This window comes from Homalodisca vitripennis, unplaced genomic scaffold (genome assembly GCF_021130785.1).
Source record: "Homalodisca vitripennis isolate AUS2020 unplaced genomic scaffold, UT_GWSS_2.1 ScUCBcl_313;HRSCAF=2038, whole genome shotgun sequence".
In the NCBI taxonomy this organism is placed as follows: Eukaryota; Metazoa; Arthropoda; class Insecta; order Hemiptera; family Cicadellidae; genus Homalodisca; species Homalodisca vitripennis.
This window is the reverse complement of record NW_025776583.1, coordinates 26,796-48,568: the sequence shown is the minus strand read 5'-3', so window position 1 is coordinate 48,568 and position 21,773 is coordinate 26,796. Positions and strand designations below refer to the sequence as shown.

General features: G+C 36.8%; 3 protein-coding genes across 3 annotated transcripts; 1 reads left to right on the top strand and 2 right to left on the bottom strand.

Annotated features, from left to right (window-relative positions):
* The first annotated feature begins 2,888 nt into the window (after nucleotides 1–2,888).
* Nucleotides 2,889–5,295, top strand: LOC124370726 (piggyBac transposable element-derived protein 1-like). The gene is made up of 2 exons (XM_046829027.1): nucleotides 2,889–3,259; nucleotides 3,571–5,295. The coding sequence occupies exons 1-2, from the start codon at nucleotides 3,115–3,117 to the stop codon at nucleotides 5,223–5,225; spliced, it is 1,800 nt and encodes a 599-aa protein (XP_046684983.1). The 5' UTR covers nucleotides 2,889–3,114; the 3' UTR covers nucleotides 5,226–5,295.
* A 458-nt stretch (nucleotides 5,296–5,753) lies between these two features.
* LOC124370735 lies at nucleotides 5,754–6,212 on the bottom strand. Its single transcript, XM_046829035.1, has one exon. It carries the CDS (start codon nucleotides 6,210–6,212, stop codon nucleotides 5,754–5,756), a length of 459 nt encoding a protein of 152 aa, XP_046684991.1.
* A 3,257-nt stretch (nucleotides 6,213–9,469) lies between these two features.
* LOC124370734 lies at nucleotides 9,470–11,053 on the bottom strand. The gene is made up of 2 exons (XM_046829034.1): nucleotides 10,440–11,053; nucleotides 9,470–10,270 (listed from the first exon to the last, which is right to left on the bottom strand). Exons 1-2 carry the CDS (start codon nucleotides 10,926–10,928, stop codon nucleotides 9,470–9,472), a joined length of 1,290 nt encoding a protein of 429 aa, XP_046684990.1. The 5' UTR covers nucleotides 10,929–11,053.
* Nucleotides 11,054–21,773: the final 10,720 nt, after the last annotated feature.

Here is a 21,773-nt window from a genome sequence, read left to right as displayed (position 1 = left end):
CTACAATTACTTGTAAAAAGTCATCATCTAACAAATCATTCCACCAACCTAAAGGTGTGTTATTCTCAGGCAATGACACAAGAATTTTATTGTCCTTTGTAAATCGGATGTGTCTCAGACAGTTCTGGGTTGCCACTGTGGGTTGTAGATTTCATCATCGGGATCATCAACATTGTTGGGATTGCCATCAATTTCAGAGGCCGCGTCCTTGTCAGATGCCGCGTATTGCTGTGCCTCGTCAAGGTCACTATGATAGTGGCGAGGTTCGTCGTTGATGTCCAAAGCTTCTGACTCACTCGAATAGGCAATATCGTCATCACTATCTCAGAGAATTCTGTCTATTTCACTACTTCGTTCCATGATTACAAATACAATAAACAGTAAGATACTAATACACTGTTTATATACACTAAATGTCATCAGTTATCTCAACCAGACAAAATAAATCACTACTAGGTTGTAAAAAACACCGTAATAAACAGTAAGATACTAATACACTGTTTATATACACTAAATATCATCAGTTATCTCAACCAGACAAAATAAATCACTACTAGGTTGTAAAAAACACCGTAATAAACAGTAAGATACTAATACACTGTTTATATACACTAAATATCATCAGTTATCTCAACCAGACAAAATAAATCACTACTAGGTTGTAAAAAACACCGTAATAAACAGTAAGATACTAATACACTGTTTATATACACTAAATGTCATCAGTTATCTCAACCAGACAAAATAAATCACTACTAGGTTGTAAAAAACACCGTAATAAACAGTAAGATACTAATACACTGTTTATATACACTAAATATCATCAGTTATCTCAACCAGACAAAATAAATCACTACTAGGTTGTAAAAAACACCGTAATAAACAGTAAGATACTAATACACTGTTTATATACACTAAATATCATCAGTTATCTCAACCAGACAAAATAAATCACTACAAGGTTATAAAAAACACCGTAATAAACAGTAAGATACTAATACACTGTTTATATACACTAAATATCATCAGTTATCTCAACCAGACAAAATAAATCACTACTAGGTTGTAAAAAACACCGTAATAAACGGTAAGATACTTATACACTGTTTATATACACTAAATATCAGTTATCTCAACCAGACAAAATAAATCACTACAAGGTTGTAAAAAACACCGTAATAAACAGTAAGATACCAATACACTGTTTATATACACTAAATGTCATCAGTTATCTCAACCAGACAAAATAAATCACTACAAGGTTGTAAAAAACACCGTAATAAACAGTAAGATACTAATACACTGTTTATATACACTAAATATCATCAGTTATCTCAACCAGACAAAATAAATCACTACTAGGTTGTAAAAAACACCGTAATAAACAGTAAGATACTAATACACTGTTTATATACACTAAATATCATCAGTTATCTCAACCAGACAAAATAAATCACTACAAGGTTGTAAAAAAACACCGTAGTAAACATTCAACCACACAACTTAGCTTGTACTGACTGATGTAATTGACTTGACGCATGCAATGCAATTGTAAATATTGTTAATGCAATAAAGAGTATTATTATTATTATGGTGATGCTGAATGCCTTCGATCGGAGGAGGACGCAGTGAATGTGTTAATGCTTTGTCAGTTATAACATAATATTTGTATCCAAATGAATGATAAGATTTAAGACATTAGACAACTTTAATATCGTTAATTTATAACTCGGGTTATTGTAGGTAAATGTAAACCATAAAATTAAACATAACTTAAACACTTTAATGAACAAGTCAACAAGCAAAGTATAAATCAATATCAAGTCTCAGAATGTCGTGTTTTATGCTAAGCAAGGTTAAAACGATTAGCCTGTTTTAAGATATAGAGGTCCGGAGTCCCTTCTTGATCAGCTGCAGCGTAGATAATGATCTTTTTGCCGAGCAATTAGTCACCAACATGGAAAGATAATTTCTTAATGCCACTTCTACATTAAGAAAACAATGTTTTACTAAGTTTTCCGACATAATTTGTACGTACACATTGCTGTACTAATGTGCTTTTCATTTTTCTCATATTCTTTTAAAGCTAGTTGGGAAAATTCTTGAATTGTAAAACTTTGTTGCCCAATTCATCGTCTGTAACTTCGTTGTAGCTGTCTAGTAACGTTTTACTTGCTGCTAACACCTCATCATTACTGTAGACCTCTGACTTGATTGCGCGCGAGAGGAATGCGGCAGCCATTGCTGGGGCGCTTCTCCGTCACCGTCTACGACCCCAACCGAAAACATCGGTTCTGTCAACATTGACAACCCAACCCTCTGAATATACCTCTTCATATCATAATATCACTATTACACTATTTGTAGCCTATTCAACACATTTATTTTTTTAATAAATAGTTTTATTTCTGGAGTAAACTTCATGATGAACACTTGATACTTGGTAATTGGCAATAGAAAACACAATTTCAAATTGAACTTTTATTATTATGTAAACATAAACCAGAATAAGTTGTGAAATACATGAAATATATTGATAATACATTATAATAAATATGTTGATAATATATTATAATAGTTGGTGTATAATTAAAAAAATATAATAAACAGAGTATTTTTGTTAACCTCTTAACGCCCACTGTGCCAAATTTGTCACATACCCATTTTATGCATGTAGTATAGTGTCAGAATGAAAATTACAACCTTAAATGCCCATTGTGACACATATGGAACTATTTTCAATAATTTACTGTACTGTGCTGTTGCCTGGTGGCAGTTATGTGAACTACAGCCAGTGAGCAGATCTACCATACACAGTAAACACCAATTCTTCATAACCTCTAAGTCTTCATACCTGTATTTAGCAGAAAAAAAAGTAGACCCTTTTTATAAAATATGGTCTAGTTTACATAGTTAACTGAAAGTGTGTTACAGTAGTTTTAGTTCATAAAATATGTCTAGTTTATGTTTTATGATGCTTTTTAGGTTTGTGCCAAATTTGTCACATTGGGCACAACTGTAAAACTGCAGTTTTTCAGTTCGTCCCAAAAATGGCACATTGGGCATTAAAGTCAACCTACAAGCTTTTTGTACAACAATGTTTATTTTTGTCAGATGTCACATTGTCGACTAAGAAGACATAACAACACAACTTCGCTTTTACCCCCCGATGACAGTGAAGACAGTTTGGTGGATGACTCAGATGAGGATCCAGATTACACCCCTGGCCGTGACAAAAAGAACAAGTTAGCCTTATTTTGTAAGTTTATTTATACCATTAATTCCATAATTAACTTAGTTAGGCTCATACTTACTAATCTAAATTTATATTCAATACTAATAGGCTATGTTCTGTTTATTATATGTCTTTTCTTGTTATGACAGCACCATTTTTAATGCACACGGTTAGGATAATTCAGATTATGTTACACTAGGCTGTATAGAAAATTGTTTCAGCGGTGCTGTTATATACTAGTAAAGACCTCAATATGTTATTTATTTTAGTGTGAAATACATACTTTTTTGTGGTTTGAAAAAAAGCAAGGCAACAGCGAGTTTGTTTTGTTTCAGTGAACAATGCAGCGAGCTCCAGTGATGTCACAGATGAAGACGAAGAGAACATCCCTTCAACGTCTACAGCCACAAAAAAGAAGATTCCAAAAAAACCAGCACCTGCTTGGAATGAAGTGAATCCAGATAACAGTGAGAAACCTTCTCCGCCAATGCTAGAATTAAGTAACGAACATGTACTTCAGTCTCCAGTTGACTACTTCAAAGATTTTTTTGACAATGACCTTTTAACTTTGATTGCTACTCAGTCAAACTTGTATAGTGTCCAAAAAAATCCGAATAAACCCTTGAATACCTCAGAGAAGGAAGTAGAGCAGTTTATAGGCATTTGCATCTACATGAGCATTTATGGTCTACCTAGGAGTAGGATGTATTGGAATGGAAATACACGAGTAGAAAAGGTTGCACATGTTATGTCACGTAACAGATGGGAGGAACTGAAGGCCAACTTGCACTTCAATAACAATGATCACATGCCATTACAGAATGATCCAAACAAAGATAGGCTATTTAAAATCCGCCCACTAGTTGATGCTCTTCAAAACAAATTCAAAAACATTCCTATTGAGGAACAAATGCTCTGTGTTGATGAACAGATTGTGCCCTTCAAAGGCACATCTTTACTAAAACAGTACAACCCGATGAAACCCCACAAGTGGGGATACAAACTGTTTGTACTTTGTGACAGCAAGGGTCTGATTCACAATTTTGAGATCTACACTGGTCGCATACTACCTGCTACTTCCCTACCTGACATTGGAGCTAGTTCAAATGTTGTTTTACGACTGGTTGAACACTTGCCTCGTAATGAAAACAAATTCTTAATCTATTTTGATAACTGGTACTCATCACCAGCTCTCTTAGTGACTCTAGCAAATATTGGTTTCCAATCCCTCGGGACCATTCGACTAGGACGATTTCCAGGCTTGTTGTTTTCATCTGACCAAGAAATGAAAAAGAAAGGCCGTGGGTCTTATGAGGAAAAAGAGGCAACAATTGATGGGGTAAAAATTAGGGCTGTAAAATGGTTAGACAATCGAGGGGTGTCTCTTGCGTCAACTTTTGAGTCTGCTTGCCCTATCAACACTGTGCAACGCTTTGACTCTAAAGGTCGTGAGCAGATTGATGTCACTTGCCCTAAAATCGTTACAACATACAATAAGTTCATGGGGGGAGTGGACCTTCTAGATGGACTTATCAGCTACTACCGAATTAATCTAAGATCTCGGAAGTTTTATTTGAGGTTTTTCTTCCACTTTGTTGACGTAAGTATTGTCAATGGATGGCTTCTCTTCAGACGAGACTGTCAACATAATGGAATTGCTAAGCAGGGAGTAATGGATTTGCTAGCTTTCCGGTGTGAGGTGGCCGAGTCTCTTTGTAACTTAGGAGCTGACCCAATAAAAAGAGGAAGGCCATCAACAGACAGGGTAGAGAACGAATTTTCAAAGAAAAAGAAGAAAGGTCCATGTGTCAATATCCCTATACCAGATGTTAGAAAAGATGGAGTTGGACATTGGCCATCTGTTGTCGAAGATAGGCAGAGATGCAAGCATCCCTTCTGCAAGCAGAAATCATCCATTATGTGTGAAAAGTGTAAAGTTCACCTCTGCCTAAACAAAGGAAAGAACTGTTTTGTGGATTTCCACTTGTAAGGTGCTCCTTATACTGTGTAGTAATGTGTTTTACTTATAATTCTAAATATACTGTAATTATGAAGCAATATACTATTAGTTTTTCTTATGTCCTGTTTACTTTCTCTAAAGTGCACTATTTTCTCTATTGCCCAATGTGCCAGATTTGGCACTTACCCAAAATTTGGTTAAATAGTAAATTTAAAAATCTGAAAAAAATTACAGGTCATCTAAGTACCATTTAAAGTAACTTTTAGCATAAAATAATTTTTTTTATATACTGCATCATGTAGTGGGCATTAAGAGGTTAAATATTTTATAAACACTGAAGTGAGAAGTGGTAATTTACAGTACGGTATTTGCCGAATACATAATACATTGTTTAAGTTAAAAGTTACAAGTTGATATTTGAGGAAGTTGATTCTATTTGATTTCTAACATAAAAAAGGGAAAACAGCAGGAAATTTTGCTACTATATATATATATATATATATATATATATATATATATATATATATATATATAATGTGCTATTTTACGACTTACAATTTAATCATCACTTGTACTTGGAAGAGGTTGAGCCAGTTCACTGTCAGATATTTCTTCCTCACTGTCATCTGACACTTCACTGTCACTGCTGTCCATTCCGCCCAACTCAATGACGAATTTGTCGATGGCATCTTCCATCAAGCCGTCCTGTTCCCAGTAGTGTTGTTCTAGCTTCAAGGTGTGGTTTGTGAAGCCTTCCCAGTCGATCTTGCTAACAGAACTTTGCGCTTCTCGTGTTGCCTCTTCCAGTTTCGTTAGTGACAGGTCTCCTCTTATGTTGTTTCCTTTCACCACTCTCTTGATTTTAGCCCAGGCCAGCTCAATTGGGTTTAATTCATAAATGTAGGGTGGTAATCTGAGAACCGCATGGCCTCGCCTCTTCAACGCCACGTCGATGCGATACACCTTTTCTTTAGGTTTGTGCTTTTCTATCAGCTCGTACAACTGAAACTTTTTCATATCTGCTGAGCATTGTATGTTGTTACTCTGCAGCTAGTCTATCATTTCCTTTTTCACAGCGTACTTTGTTGGCGCCTTATTTTCTTGATGGCAATGATAGGGTGCATTGTCCATTACAATAACACTTTTTTCTGGAAGGTTAGGCAGGAGTTTTTCTTTAGCCCATTTCTCAAAATTATTACCATTCATTTGTCCGTGGTAATCCCCCGTCGCTTTACCCGCCCTAAAAATTAAAGCAGCCCCTTTAAGAAATCCATCTGTAGAACCCGCGTTTCCAACAATCATCGCGTGTGGATGAACTTGTGTTCGTCAACACACCAGGCACTTCATCACTACTCCAACACATCCCGAATGTCAAATTGTTGTCCACCCATGTCTCATCAATGTAAAATATTGGTCTTTTTTCATGTCGAAACCGTTGGATATCTCTCAAATAACGAGCACGCCAATTAACTATGTCTGGCCGCTCGATAAGAATTTTTCTTAGTTTATTACACCGTTTCCACTTAAATCCCATTTGGTGCAGGAGTCTTCGTAGGGTTTCTTCTTTCCAAGGGAAGTCAAGTTTTTCTTTTAAAGCAATTAACAGTTTAGGAACAGTGGGCACTTTCTTCCTCACTAAATAAAAGTCACTCACCACATCTCGAACAACTCTTCTATCAAAATCATCCATATGAACTTTCTTCTCCTCCGAGTACGGCCTTTTCTTACCAGGCGTAGTTAAAGGTGTCTCTCCAGCTGCATCTCTTTCCTTTCTAATGCTAGAAATTGTCCTCACCGAAACACCAGTGTAATTCTTGACTCGCAAATTGCTCTGTTTCATTAAGTGCTGCAAATTACCAGTTCTCGCTTCTTCGTCACACTTACTTATCACTCTCCTTATCACTTCTCTTGCTTCACTATGCACAGTCTGTCCTCTTTTACGCACCGACGCCATTCTCACAACTAACTAGTAGCTACTGAGCGTGTAACAGCGCTAGCGCAGTGACTTTCCGTGGCGCCGTACACAAACATCATGAATAGTACGTGCGGTTGCTAGGCAACGACCTATTTGGCCCAATCGCGGAGCGGAACTTCCCCCTCACCCCTGTGTCCCCTCGCACGCAAACAAGTCAGAGGTCTACATAGAGAGCATGTCCAATTTTTAAGGAACCCAAATATCAGTTAATCTGATAAGTTTCTACTCATACTCCTCGACACTTTCCCGTTTACCTTGAATCAGGCTTCTCAAAGATTTCAACAAAGATGCAGCTGTTTTCACGTGAATTCTAAAGTTTTGTAAAGTTTCACTAGTTTTGTTTATCTGACCCAAAATATCGTTCCAAAAGACAACATACCTGTACAGTCCCGCTTTCAAGATGTTCATTTTTCGAAGTAGTACGTAGCTTATTCTTAAATCCAGCCTCCATGTAGTATATTTATGCAGATAAAGTAGTATATTTGACGCTTCATAGCGTACGTAGTTACATTATTACGTTATTATGTGTAGGAGTTTATTATACTAACAGGATTTGTTTGTAATTATTATACGTCCAGTATATTTGTGAAGAAATATTTAAAAACAATGGCTGTTCTTTATAAACCAATTTCATAAAGGGAATGTTGTCCAGAATAAAACATGGAGGGTTAAAGCCGCGTTTACACCGAAGTTTCAAACAAAAAGTTGCAAACAGCAGTTGCAAATAGTAGTTTCAAATTTTCATTAGTTTCAATAAAGTTTGCAATTTTTAATTCATGGTTTTATTTCCATGTTTCATGAAAATGTTTGAAACACTTTCGACCATGATTATGACTTGCCTACGTTCTGGTTCTTGGGATCAGTCCTTCCCAGGATGTCAAGTGTCGAGGATGTCATTTTAGCCGCGGCGGCGTGTGTCGTGTTGTCAAAGCAACGTAGGCCAAGACGATACTGGGTGAGGCCGTCTCTGCATTCCAGAGCTACGTACAGTGGAAACGACCTGTTGGACGATTTAAATAGATGATGTTGACCCTCTATCAGGTGTACTGAGAACGGACGGAAGTTTTAAAAACTTTGTAAGAATGACCAGTGAGGATTTTGAATATCTAACTTTAATGATTGTTCACAAAATTTCGAAAATAGATAGGGGAGACCGGGGCAGGTTTTCGCATTTATATGTCTTAATTTTTTGTATTTTTTTCCTTAAAACCTACAACAAACCAAGACATACCATTACACTCAGTGGTATTTCAGCTACAATTAGAGAGTATTTTCTTTGATGAAATATGAATTATTTTTAATAAAAACACCAAAAAGTAAAAGTAAGTCATGTGCGAAAACGTGCCCCGTACCCGGGGCATGTTTTCGCACAGCATTTTATTACCCTGGGGCAAGTTTTCGCATGCATTAAAATACATCTGTAAGGAAAATAACACACATTTTTTTAACACACTCGTATAATTAATGAAAATGACATTGTTTTTGTTTTCATAACAACTAATCTTAGCAAAATTCGGCATCATCGTCACTGTCGCAGTTGAGGCAAACAAAATACGCAGAATCGCCTTTAATGCAATCTTCGTGTGCCCATCGTTTGCAGCGGGTGCACTGTATCCACTGCTCACTTGATTTCGAATTGCTGTATTTTTCCAAGCAATAGATGCAGACGGAGTCAGTCTCTTCTTCATCATCTGACAAATTCTGACGTGAGGTTGATTTCTTCTTGGTGGAAGGTCTACTTGCTTTTTCAGCATTAGCTGATTTATTTTTGAAAAGGCCCTTCTTGACAGACTTTAAATTTGTAGTTCCTTTGCTTTGTTGTGTTTTTTCTAGTTTGATACGTTTTTGCTTGGCCATTTCTTGTTCAAGTCGCAGCTGTTCTTTAACTGGGGTGTCGGTTAAAATACTCGACTTCCTTTTCTTCCGTCCCTTTGTGGTTTCTTTTCGTGGCCCTGCTTTTTCGAGGGGCCTCACATCCTCTGGTGAAGGGCAAGAAGCTACTTGTGATAGACAGCTTGGTGCTGGAGGATTCTCAGACGATTGGTCCAAATTTGGTTCTGAGGAGGGATTGTTTCCAGCTGGAGCAGGCCTGTCAGTAAAGTAGCTCGGCATGAAATCAGAATCCGTGAAGATCAATGGATTCAAAGGAAAAATACCTGACACTCTGAATCCAGCCATAATGTTAGTTGGTGTTAACGCCAGAGGTGCTGCCGATTTCAAAATGGATGGTATATCATATATCCCCATAGGTCTTTTGTTTGTACAAATCCAAGCATCACACGCAGTGTTGATGTATTTTTTAAGAGGTCCATACACAGAACGGTCCAGGTTGAAGCTTGTGGCTGCAGTGAGGGGGGAATGAGAGTAAGGTCACACCGTTGTCTTTAAATAAATCTAAGACGTCGGCTGATAAGTGCGATTCATGATTGTCTAGCAATAGAATGCAAGGTTTTTCCTTGGAGCATCTGGCCTGAGAGACAAAATGTTTGGCAAATTTCAGGAAATTGGCTTCCTTCATCCATCCAAAAGGATTTGAATCGCCTTCGCAACCAGGAGGCCCGTCACGGATGAAGTGATCATGGTATCTTACTCTAGGAAATACGAAGAACGGGGGAATACTATTGCCTGCTGCATTCACTGCAAACGCAATTGTGACGAGATTTCCTCGTTCAGCGGAAGTTAGTTTCCCTATTTGCCTAAATCCACGCCGCGCTACAATTCTATCTGGTCGTTGAACGGTTGTGACGCCAGTCTCGTCAACGTTCCATATATCATTAGGCCCATACTGAAATCGTTGGAGGACAGTGGTTAGGTTCCTGAAAAACAGGTCAACGTTCGTCCGGTTGAAACTTGTTGCCCGGGACATACTAGTTGCTTGAGGAGTTCTGATGGAAAGTGTTTTATTTCTCTTCATGAATGAGGTGAACCAGTCAGGGCCGGCCATTTCATTTTCTGACCAGCTTGGGGGTATTTTGCAATTACATGCTACAGCGTAAGTGTACGCAAATCGTCTAACTTCCTTAGGCGTTAATCCAAAGTATATATCAGATGCCTTGAGCAAATACTCAGCCAGCATTTGTTCTTGGAATGGCTCAAACACCTGGACAGACAAAAACCAACGCAACAATTAGTTTATTTCTCTTCTATAATGCGAGAAATGAACTTGCCCCAGTGAAATCCCTAAGTTCTTAACCTAGTAAAAAATTTAATAGGCTCTATGATAAAGATATAGCGTGTTTAAATATAGGCTACTGCATAAGGAATCTTACCTTCCAGTTCCGTGCGTAGCCAAACTGCGACCATGGTTGAGCTGACTGGCTTGTTGCAGCAGTACCTTCAGTAGAAGCACCAGGAATCGCCGGATCACGAACAGATGGGCCAGGAATTGCCAAATCATGGGTAGAAGTGCCAGGAATCACTGGATCACGAGTAGATGGGCCAGGAATTGCCAAATCATGGGTAGAAGTGCCAGGAATCGCCGGATCACGAGTAGATGTGTCAGGAATCACCAGATCATTGTTTACTGTAGTAGATATAATAGGATTTGGTTGAATAATCACCGCTTCATTTGAGGGATCAGTAGAACCTGGTGCAGCGGACAATTTCTTGCAATAGTTTGCTAGTGTTCTATCACACAATCCAAATTCTGCAGCTACGCTTCTCATACTTCTCCCTCCCCTCACTTCTTTTACCGCTCTCTCCATTGTCTCAATTTCATACTTCCCTCTTCCTGTCTTTCTCACGTAATTGCGAACCATGATGAAACTGAAATGAAGAATGGAAATCGTTAAATTAATTATATTTAGGCCTACCCTAAAAAAAACTGAGGAAATTTGATTAAATATGAAGAGAATTTTAAATTACTATTTATAACCCATTTACTGCCAAATTGTTAATATACAATACATTTTATTTATTTATTTATTTATTTATTTATACATTCCAACGGCAATGCCATTTTAACAATACAATGAATTGATGACATGCGAATAATTGGTACAAACATACATGGATACAAAGAAACAAAATTGCATGCTTAAGATAACTACAAACAATTATATAAACGTGTAAAATAACATAATTATAGAATATGTAATAATGATAATAATAAATACGGGTATGTAATAACATAATAATACAATTTGCTATATCAATGTAATAAATTGCAATATATAAGTAAAAATATAATAAACCAACAATATATACACAACAATAATAATATGACGTTACAACAAATCCATTAATTAGATCACAAAAGTATAAACTACGACAACTGAAGTGCAAGTTAAGCACAGTATTTATAAGTAACAAAGAGCAGGAACTGAGTTATGTAGGTCAGAGAGAGAAAAATGGCAGGAAGGGTCAAAGTAAAGGCAAAGGAAGTTTGGTCAGTGGATGGGGAAGAGTTATGTTGAGCTGCAGAAGGTGGTGGATAGTGTAGCAAAGAGTTTAGACAGCTTGGTTAACCACATTCCCCTCAATCCACATATAAGGACACCCATTTCTTTTTCAGTGTTTTCAGATATTTTCACTGTTTTAAATCTTCTTTCAATACATATTTATTGACTTTAAGTGACAATCAATGAGTAAATTTAGCATGAATTATATTTGGAAAAGACGGGGCAGGTTTTCGATAGCGAAAACTTGCCCCGGCTAGTATTCGAAAACTTGCCCCGTCGCCATATTTTAGATTTAAACTAACCTAATTTGGTTAAAACAAGTGTTTCTTTATCCAATATCTATATCATAAGACACAGAAGAAAGCGCTTTATCGAAATATATCATTCACATTGTTTCAAATTAAAGAAAACGTGTGATTTTTAACTTTTAAACATAACATAAAAACTTACTCACCTGTTCGAAGAACAACAAAAGTTGGCTTTGCTCAACAGTGCGTGCGTCCATCAACGTGAAACTAACAGAACTGCCACTAGGGGGCGTGGCCATCATACGACGCTGATTGGTGTTGCGCTCTAGCGGCTGGTTTAGGAATTAAAGCCCATTCGAAAACGTGCCCCGTGCGAAAACCTGCCCCGGTCTCCCCTACGAATTACCGAAAGGCTATTTCTGTAACGGAAAAACTAGCCGTAACCTTGCGCTTTTTAGCTACCGGAAATTCATAAACAAGCTTGAGTTACCTGTTCAAGATTTCAACATCAACCATATCTTTGTTTGTGGCGAGCCTTTGGTAGATCTTCTGAAGGATACCATAAAGGTAAGACGTTATAAGTAGACTACACATAGCCTATCTTTGTTATTTTTACAGCCATAATATAATGTAAAATATTGTTGTTAAGACTCAGAACCTGTTTAAGAATCCCCCACTCACACCCCTAAAAGGGCCTTGGGTATTTTATGGCAAATATATTTTTATAATTTTAAGCAATAAAATCTACTACTGGTATTTCTTTATTTGTACCAGAAGTGTGTGCTGCTCTGACAGATTTGTTGGGAGACAACGTAAAGGTAATTTGGGATATTTAGTTTTCTATCCCATGTCTTAAAAACTAATCACTGAAAATATCTTTATTATCGTTAACATTTTCTAAATACATTACAGGTTACATGACCACAAGTCCAATATTAGGGTCTATCAAACATTTAGAAATGAATGTACGCCTACTTGGCTACACTTAAAGGTTAAATAAAAGAAGTATGACATAGGCCAATAAACAAAAACTGCAAAAGGGCCAAAAACAACAAACAAAATTACTGTAATGGGTGGAGCCCGTGAGGACCGAATCCGCTAGGGCCGAATAGCGAAATCGTCCGCCAAGACCGAAAACGATACTTTCCGTCAGCTCCGAATGATTCGACGTTCACGGACTGGAGAGCAAATTATTCGGAGCTATCGGACTGGCATAAATTATTCGAGGCTCACAGACGATTCTAATTTTCGGCACTAACGGAATCTAGGAGGATTCGGAGTTGGCGGACTGTCTCGTTATTCGGTCCTGGCGGGCTCATGTGTCTTTTAGAGGCGAAAATTAAAGATTCCTATAGAGTCGAATAAATTCGGAGCTTACGGACTGATGTAGAAACTCTTCGATGGGCCGAATCAGCTCCAGTCCGCGAACGTCGAAAACAGCCCATTCCGTCAACGCCGAATCGTGAGGAGGGGACAGTCATGGAGGGATACAAGGTTGCGATGGCTGCTGGCTCCTCCTACTGCCAACAGTAAATTACAGTCGCCTGGCTCCACACTCCTCCCTCCGCTAACAGTACTACTCCGCTACACTTTACGTTAAGTGAAATAAGATAGCTATTTAAGATAGGTACAAAAACTTAGAGGTCAAATTGTCAGCTTCTAAAGAAAAATGTAGTAAAATTAACAGTAAATAGGAAATATTATTTTCGTATATTGTGTTATATTATTTCTTAGATTTTATAGAATTACTTTTAAATTAAAAGTTTGATTAGTACTTAACTAATGTAATTGATATTTACCCAAATGTAGGTAATTATTTTTAAGTTACTCGTATAATTTCAACACTACGATGAAACATCTTTAACCTCATACACCACTACACGAAAGAATTCTAGGTGTATTATTTTGACGAAAACATTACTTTATAGAAAGTTTTTATCTTCAGTTTGTTGAAGAACTTACCTTGTCATCTATTAACACATAATAAATCTACACCCTCTTAGTTATAAACGCAACAAAAAATGAGTTAGAATTAACACAAAACATAAGTTGAATGGTTTTCTAAAATTAATATCACATTTGAATCTTCCTTTCACTATAAAATTTACAATATAATATGGTTTTACTGTTACCGTAGTATTTTGCGTAACAAATTGTAAATTGTAGTGTGATAGCAGTAAAATATCTTTATGGGGAAAAAGATTAGGCCTACGCATGTTTGCAATCATAGATTGCACATATTTTATTATGTTACTCTTTCAACTTTTATCTATTACAAGTAATAAATTAAGTTTTATATCCAATAATTTGATATAGGATTTTTCAAAAATTGAAAACTCAACCAAGGTTACAAGACATATAGGATTAGATAAGATCATAACGTACGTATTATTGTTATATATGACGTTAGTATATTTACAAATTTCCATCTGTTGTAGCTTATATGCATTTTCCAGCTACTTGTTACCTAATACCAATAAATAAAGTACCAAATAGTTTGATCTTTTGGCGGTTTCCCACTAATCCTATCTAATATTACCATATTACATAAAGCAATACATACAGTAGTAGAGATCAATCTTGTCTTAGTTGGAGCAATAGTAGTTATAATATCCCTTGCAGATAAAGCCATGATAATCGCATAAAGTTTGGAGCTGGTGAGGACTAATCAAAGTATGTACTGTATAGTTTAGGGGAGTCGAATATGGAATTAATACTCATATTCAAAATATTGAATATGTAGAAAATCCCTAAAGTCAAGTAATTAACGGAGTAGTCAGTTAAATTCTGTATAATGATAAAAATGTAGAAACCTATTTGACTGTAAAAAAAAATAATAATGTTTAAAATTAATATATTGGATTAAATGAGTACACTTCATTATGCATTTTACGTGGAATCTTGTTATCCTTCTCATAAGTTATGAAATAATTTATACTCTCGGTAGTTATTTTTAATATTCAGTGTATATATCTGTGTCACTCGATCAGCCAGAGCGGACGATGCGGTGCATGAGAGAGGGCTAATGGCAGGCCAGCTGCGCGGACGAGCAGGAGATGATTGTGTAACATCGCACATTGAACAGAGCCTCTGCACCTCGAGGTTTGTGGTCGTGTCACAGTCAGGCCCGCGCCGCCCGCATGCGTATTTACAACACCAAAATGGTCTCAGCAATCGCTCAGTCGGGTCTGCCGAGGCCTGGCGGGGATATCCGGACTGGCGGGCCCAACCCGGATAACCCAAAATATCGTTTTATTTTTATACTGCCTAAATACTTACATTAACTTTTGAAACAAGAAAAAAAACTTGTAAGTAAATTTATATTTTTTTATATTCTAGTAAATTTTTTATACAGGAAGTAGTTTTTGAGAAATTCACCATCAAAGATTTTAACTAGCCGCCATTTTGAATTTTGTTGAGTAAAAATTTTCAATTTTTTTTAAAATTGACAATCTTTACTAGATTAGCATAATATGTTGAAAAGTTTAAATTTGTACCTTTAATGGTTGTTTAGAAAAAAATTTAATGTAATAAACACAAACAGACGGACAGACGGAAAACGATGCATTTTAGGACATACATTTATAGGAACTTTTTGGTTCGTTTTGACCTCAGGAACAACCTCCTGAAGTTTGTCGGTGTATTTCAGTTACACCCTGTATATATATATATATATATATATATATATATATATATATATATATATATATATATATATATATAAGAGTAGGACACAACAATCAAGACATAGGCTGTAAATACATTTGAAATTAGAATCTAATAAGAATCTATACATAAGTAAAGTAATATATAAAATATTCACAATTATTGATTTAAAATGTTTTTAAACAGGTACCCAAAATAACAAAATAATTATATATCTTAAAGTAGAGTAAAATGAAACATAAAATCTAAATAATACAACAAAATTAGAACACAACAATCAAGACATAGGCTATAAATACATTTGAAATTAGAATCTATAAGAAATAAGAATCTATACATAAGTAAAGTAATATATAAAATATTAATAATTATTGACTTACAATGTTTTTTAAACAAGTACCCAAAATAACAAAAAGATTATACAATATCTTAATGTAGAGTAAAATGAAACATAAAATCTAAATAATAAAACAAAATTGGAACTATAAATTAAAAATATAAACCGTACTAAAAATTATTAATAAATAAGGCTACCAAAATGTTCGATAAATCCCAGTGCTGTTGTGCCTGCATAAAGGGCAATGAGGGATGACCTGGAAAGTAGGTAGCCTGTCAGTGCATTCAGCGCACAAACACACATGACCACAAGGAATGACCACGTGTGAAGCACGCTCCATCAGATAAATTACGCAGTACCTTCCAGGTGCTGCCTGAGCGGGTGGCGCAACAGCAGGGCCAGCTGCTTGCACTTCAGGAGACTATTGCTGCAGGAGGCGGAGGCGGTGGGGCCACTACTGCTGCAGGAGGCGGAGGCGGTGGGGCCACTACTGCTGCAGGAGGATGAGGCGGTGGGGCCACCACTACTGCTGCAGGAGGCGGAGGTGGTGGGGCGACTATTGCTGCAGGAGGCGGAGGCGGTGGGGCCACTACTGCTGCAGGAGGCGGAGGCGGTGGGGCCACTACTGCTGCAGGAGGATGAGGCGGTGGGGCCACCACTACTGCTGCAGGAGGACGAAGTTCCCCATCTCCAGCGGGAAGGTCAACTTGTGGCTGTAACATACAACGGAATGAGTATGAATGAGTTTTAAAACATGCAAAAGTAGCCTATGCCAAGAATATAAAGGGGTTCTAGTTTCATCATTTTTTTTAAAATATAATATACACAAACCTTTAAAGCCAATTTGAAATATGAAATTGCTGTAATGATAATGACCTCCTTAGGTGTTAAAAATGAATTAAAACAAATTGAAAACAGTAAGTTTACAAACCTCAGGGGCAGGACGACGATTTTGCTCAGCTTGCAGAAGTAGTGGTGGCATGACTGGTTCTGCTGCTGCTACACGGCGCCCATCATTGCCAGGAATTGCCGCCAGCCTTACTCGCTCAGCTCTCAGTGTGTCGGCTAACGACAAGGTATAGTGCGACACGCGGTTTAGGAACTGCGCCTCATTGTATCTCCCCTGGATCAATATGGTTGACGCCTGGTGTATTGCAGCGTCTTGGCGCACGTAGGCACGCCTTCTTTGGCGAACATGCTGTACGCCATTCGCCATTCGATTGTAGTCCTGCCACTGAGCATTTTCAATTTTCCTGAGGTTATCTGTGAAACGAGATAAACAACCTCAGTTTATTGACACTTGTATAAAATATGTCTTAGAGAAGGCATAAAGACCGCAACGGAAGACCATAACTACTATAACAATAAAAAGGAGTAGACTTCTGGTTTTATTAGTTATAATTACAATATTACATTGTCTGTTTAGACATCAATTGGAAAGACAAGATAAAAGTTCAAATGCCGAAGTAATGCTTAATCCGCGATGAGGCGCGTTGTTAGATGGCATCTATACAATTTAGTAGTTACATTGCATTTTTTTTTCAATTTTTGTCTGACCACAATGAAGGTTTGACAATGATCCGTCGACCATATGAGGCATTGGTTTTTCCGAGAAACCCGACGATTCACCCTAACCGGAAGGGAGGGGGGAGTTCTGAAGTAGAACGCCTGCCGCCTTAGTTGCCGTCTAGACACGCGCCTAGTTACGTACCGCTGTTGTGTAGATGCCATCTAACGACGCGCCTGTTTACGTTATAAAACTTGTGATGTAGTGAATAATGCAAACGTGTTAGTTTTTTATTAGTTTATAAATAAACTGTTTTTGTGTACTTACGATTATAGTTCGTGTAAGTACTAATTACAATGGCGAAAAAAAAAACAATGAAGACGCAATAATAAGTTGGTTAGAAGATAGTGACCACAGTGAAAGTGAATTGTATTTTTCATCAAACAGTGAAATTGATGGCCCATCTGACCATTATGAACACAATACTGGAACTGAACAGTCTAGTGACGTAGAAAGTAATTCGACCCCTGAACAGGCACGAGAAGAACCAATGGTAATTGATGATCCCAGTAGGCCTCTGCCTTCACAAGCAACGGGATCAGCACCACCACAGCTTCAATCTGATCAGGTAGCTAATGCCAATTTGTTTTATGTTGGAAAAGATCCCTTTTGCAAATGGTTGATTCACAAACCGTTTGAAGCAAGACAATCTAAAACTCGCAAACAAAATATTGTTACACAATTACCTGGAGTCAAAAGGGCTGCTAGAGACTGTCAAACTATTGTTGAATGTTGGAAATTATTTTTTCCTGATCAAACAATTGAAGATATTGTCAAATATACAAATACACATTTAGACAGCGTACGAGACAAATATTCACGAGAGAGAGATTGTTTGCCAACCAATTATGAAGAAATGTTAGGTTTCTTTGTAATTTTGTACCTGTTAGGTGTAAAAAAGCTAGTCACCTAAATACAGCTGATATCTGGAAAACTGATGGAACAGCTCCAGAATTCTTTAGGGCTGTAATGAGTGAAAAAAGATTTCACTTACTAGTTAGATGCATTAGATTCGATGATAAAATGACACGAGCGAATAGGAGGAAGCTAGATAACATAGCACCAATCAGAGATGTTTTTGAAAATTTTGTAAATCGTTGCTCGGACAATTACTCTCCGGGAGAATATGTTACTTTAGATGAGATGCTAGAAGCTTTCCGAGGAAAATGTAAGTTCAGACAATATATTAGCAATAAGCCTGATAAGTATGGCGTAAAGATATATGCTCTAGTGGATGCTAGAACTTTTTACACTCTGAACATGGAAATATATCCAGGATCCAGGAAAGCAGCCAGAGGGTCCATTTGTTTTAGACAACTCTGTAAACAGCGTTGTGAAAAGACTTATCAAACCAATAGATGGCATAGGCAGAAATGTCACAATGGACAACTTTTATACCAATGTTCCACTTGCAAACGACCTTTTTGTTAATCACAGAACAACAATTGTTGGTACTATTAAAAAAAACAAACCCCAGATACCTAAATGTTTTTTAGAGGTTAAAGAAAGAAATGTTGGAAGCAGTATGTTTGGCTTTCCATGCTTACCAAATAACTCTCTGTTAGTTTCTCATGTGCCTAAAAGGCATAAAAATGTACTTATGCTGTCTACCTCTCACAATGATGACACTATTGACCCAGACAATGGCACGAATAAACCTGAAGTCATCACTTTTTACAACATGAGTAAGGGAGGAGTCGACGTTGTCGACAGAATGAAAAAAGAATATAAGGTCGGAAGAGTGAGTAACAGATGGCCGTTGACAGTGTTCAATGGCTTATTGAATGTTGCCACGATCAATGCACAGATCATCCACAAGGCCAACACTAACACTATTATGGCTAGAAGAGTGTTTATTACCGAATTGGCAAAGACTATTGTGAAACCACATTTAATGAAGCGAGCTACAATTGAAGTACTTCCTCTGAATTTGAAATCAAGCATTAGTACCGTTATGGGCCAGCCTCTTCCATCGACAAGTCACACAACAGGTAAGAATATTTTTATATAACATTATTGGTATGTAACAAGGAAGGTTAGGTACATTTTTATTTTAATATGTACATCAAATTACTAAATATAGGCACTCTAGAAACTGTAATACTCAAAAATATAATACGTATGGGATTTTTCAGGTACCAATGGAAGAAAACCAAGGTGTGCCTATTGTCCCACCAGAAAGAACCGGTTTACTCCCTATCAGTGTGAAAGCTGTAGTAAAGCAATATGCAAAGAACACACGGGCTCAACGAAATATTAGTGTAATGAATGTTTGGCACAAGAACACAATGAGGAAGACAGTAACTAAGTCACATTGTGCAAAAGAACTAATACATAACATCAATTTTGTTTGTAATAAAATAGCTTTATAAAAAATATGTTTTGTTTATTTATAAATAGGAACATCATTTTATAGGTATAGTAGATTATAAATACAGTTTCATGATAGCCCGAACAAAATATAAATGCCTTAAAAACAAATAATAACATCGAATATCAAATGTTAGATACCATCTATACGCGCGACCGCTTACGTAACTTTTAATCACGCGACCAACGGCGGGTTAAAGTGCAAATAAAAATTCAAAGCATAAAACCCGGTTTGTTTAATATTAACAAATAGTTATTTTAGTTGCAAGATTGAAATTAAAAGAGTATCGTACTTTTATTGTCATTTGCTGAGCGTAAGCTTTAAATTTTGGATGAAACTTTATTATTTTTTACATAAACAAGAATAAGATCTATGATATTATTTGTATAATGGAATTTGGCTGAGCGCCATTGAAACCTATCACCAATTAGGCTAGCACAGCTTCTCTTTTGTCTGCCGGTAGGATATAAATATTTACTGTCTGTATATCTATATCTGTCCGCAGGGCGTCTAAAGAAATGGCAAAAGACTTTTTACCGTGGAACTTCCACACTCCAGGATGTGGCCCCATTGTCCTTAATAGGCTGCTGTGGAACGCCTCCAGAGCATTGTTGGTCCGGTGCGGCTCGCCAAACACGCTAAATCGATTCGCACCGACCATCCGCATCCAGAAATTTTCCATATAGCTGCAATATACATAAAATACTCAATAAACTATAAAAAAAAGAAATTTTACCATGACATAGTTTGTTACAATCGAAAACAATTATTTGTCATACCGATATTGTTGTGACTATATCTTGGAGAAATAAAAATGCACAATACAAAACATAAAATACCTGTACCAAAATGCATAAAAATTACTCGAAAAGGCTTAAGTTGTGATAATTTCTAAGGAAAGATTTTGAAAATTGCTGGAAGCAGAGTAATTATATAGGAAATCTAACAATAAACTGATTTCGAGCACACGAGAAACACCAAGGCCTAGCTTTTAATACCAAACATCCAACTTACCGAAGCAGTATTCTAAATCTGGCAGCCAGACTGTGCAGCACTGAGTAGTGAGCTATGACCCTGAGGCCAAGTGCTATTCTTTCAGCAGGCAGCAAAGCTAATGACATTAACATCTGCAGAGTCTTAGCAGCCTCTACGTTGGTGTCGACTAAGTGTTGGAGGCGAAGCTGCCTGTGCATGCGATATATTGTCTAAAAACGTAAATTTTCTTGTATAATATAACTAATTATATGTCACCAGATAATAAATGTCCACATTTTTCCTTTATACAGTATATTAAAAATTTATTGTAAAAATAAGGTGTTACGATAAAAGAGGCACAGCAAAAAAAGCGCATTGCGAAGAAAAGGTCCAGTTGTCCTGTTGGACAAAAGGAATTTAGTCATTTAGTCTCTATGTTCTTAGAAAAAACATAGGTACACACAGAGCGCTCTCGGCTCTGAGCTTAAATTTGGGTACTATCTCGAGGGATGGTTATAATAAAACAATGTAATTAGAGTTAAACTTATATATTAAGTTATTATATATACCTGTGCAAAATTAAAGAAGCATCCGGCTACTCGAGCATTAGGCCATACTAACTGAGCAACATTGCTCATAGCCAATTCAAAATCAGTCAATATGACCTGCGGATTCCAATCAGGAATCAATTGTATGAAATATGTGAAAACACCTTGGTAGGACTCCTGTGTCTTCCTCGTCATTAGCACAAAAGCTACCGGAAACAGCTGAAATACGAAGAATAGTTTGTTAGTTTTAGTAACTTCCTGGGTCATTAAGAGTTTTAATTACAATTGATAATTTTTCTACATGATCTCTTTAATCGATGATAATATCTAGTTAATGCTGCTTTAGAACAAAATGCGTAAAGAAATCACATTGATTGCCCTTAAGGGGGGTCGGCATGTCCTATCTTCCCTATGTAAAATACCATATCTTTAGGTACACATATCTCAATAACTAATTGTGACGACCCCAGCATATAGTTCTAAGACCAGAC

Excerpts from the sequence above, each read along its gene's own strand:
- LOC124370726 (XM_046829027.1), top strand. The coding sequence starts at position 3,115 with ATGTCACATTGTCGACTAAGAAGACATAACAACACAACTTCGCTTTTA. Across the intron at positions 3,260-3,570 it reads GAACAAGTTAGCCTTATTTT|TGAACAATGCAGCGAGCTCC; the intron begins GTAAGTTTATTT and ends GTTTTGTTTCAG.
- LOC124370735 (XM_046829035.1), bottom strand. The coding sequence starts at position 6,212 with ATGAAAAAGTTTCAGTTGTACGAGCTGATAGAAAAGCACAAACCTAAA.
- LOC124370734 (XM_046829034.1), bottom strand. The coding sequence starts at position 10,928 with ATGGTTCGCAATTACGTGAGAAAGACAGGAAGAGGGAAGTATGAAATT. Across the intron at positions 10,271-10,439 it reads GCTACGCACGGAACTGGAAG|GTGTTTGAGCCATTCCAAGA; the intron begins GTAAGATTCCTT and ends TTGTCTGTCCAG.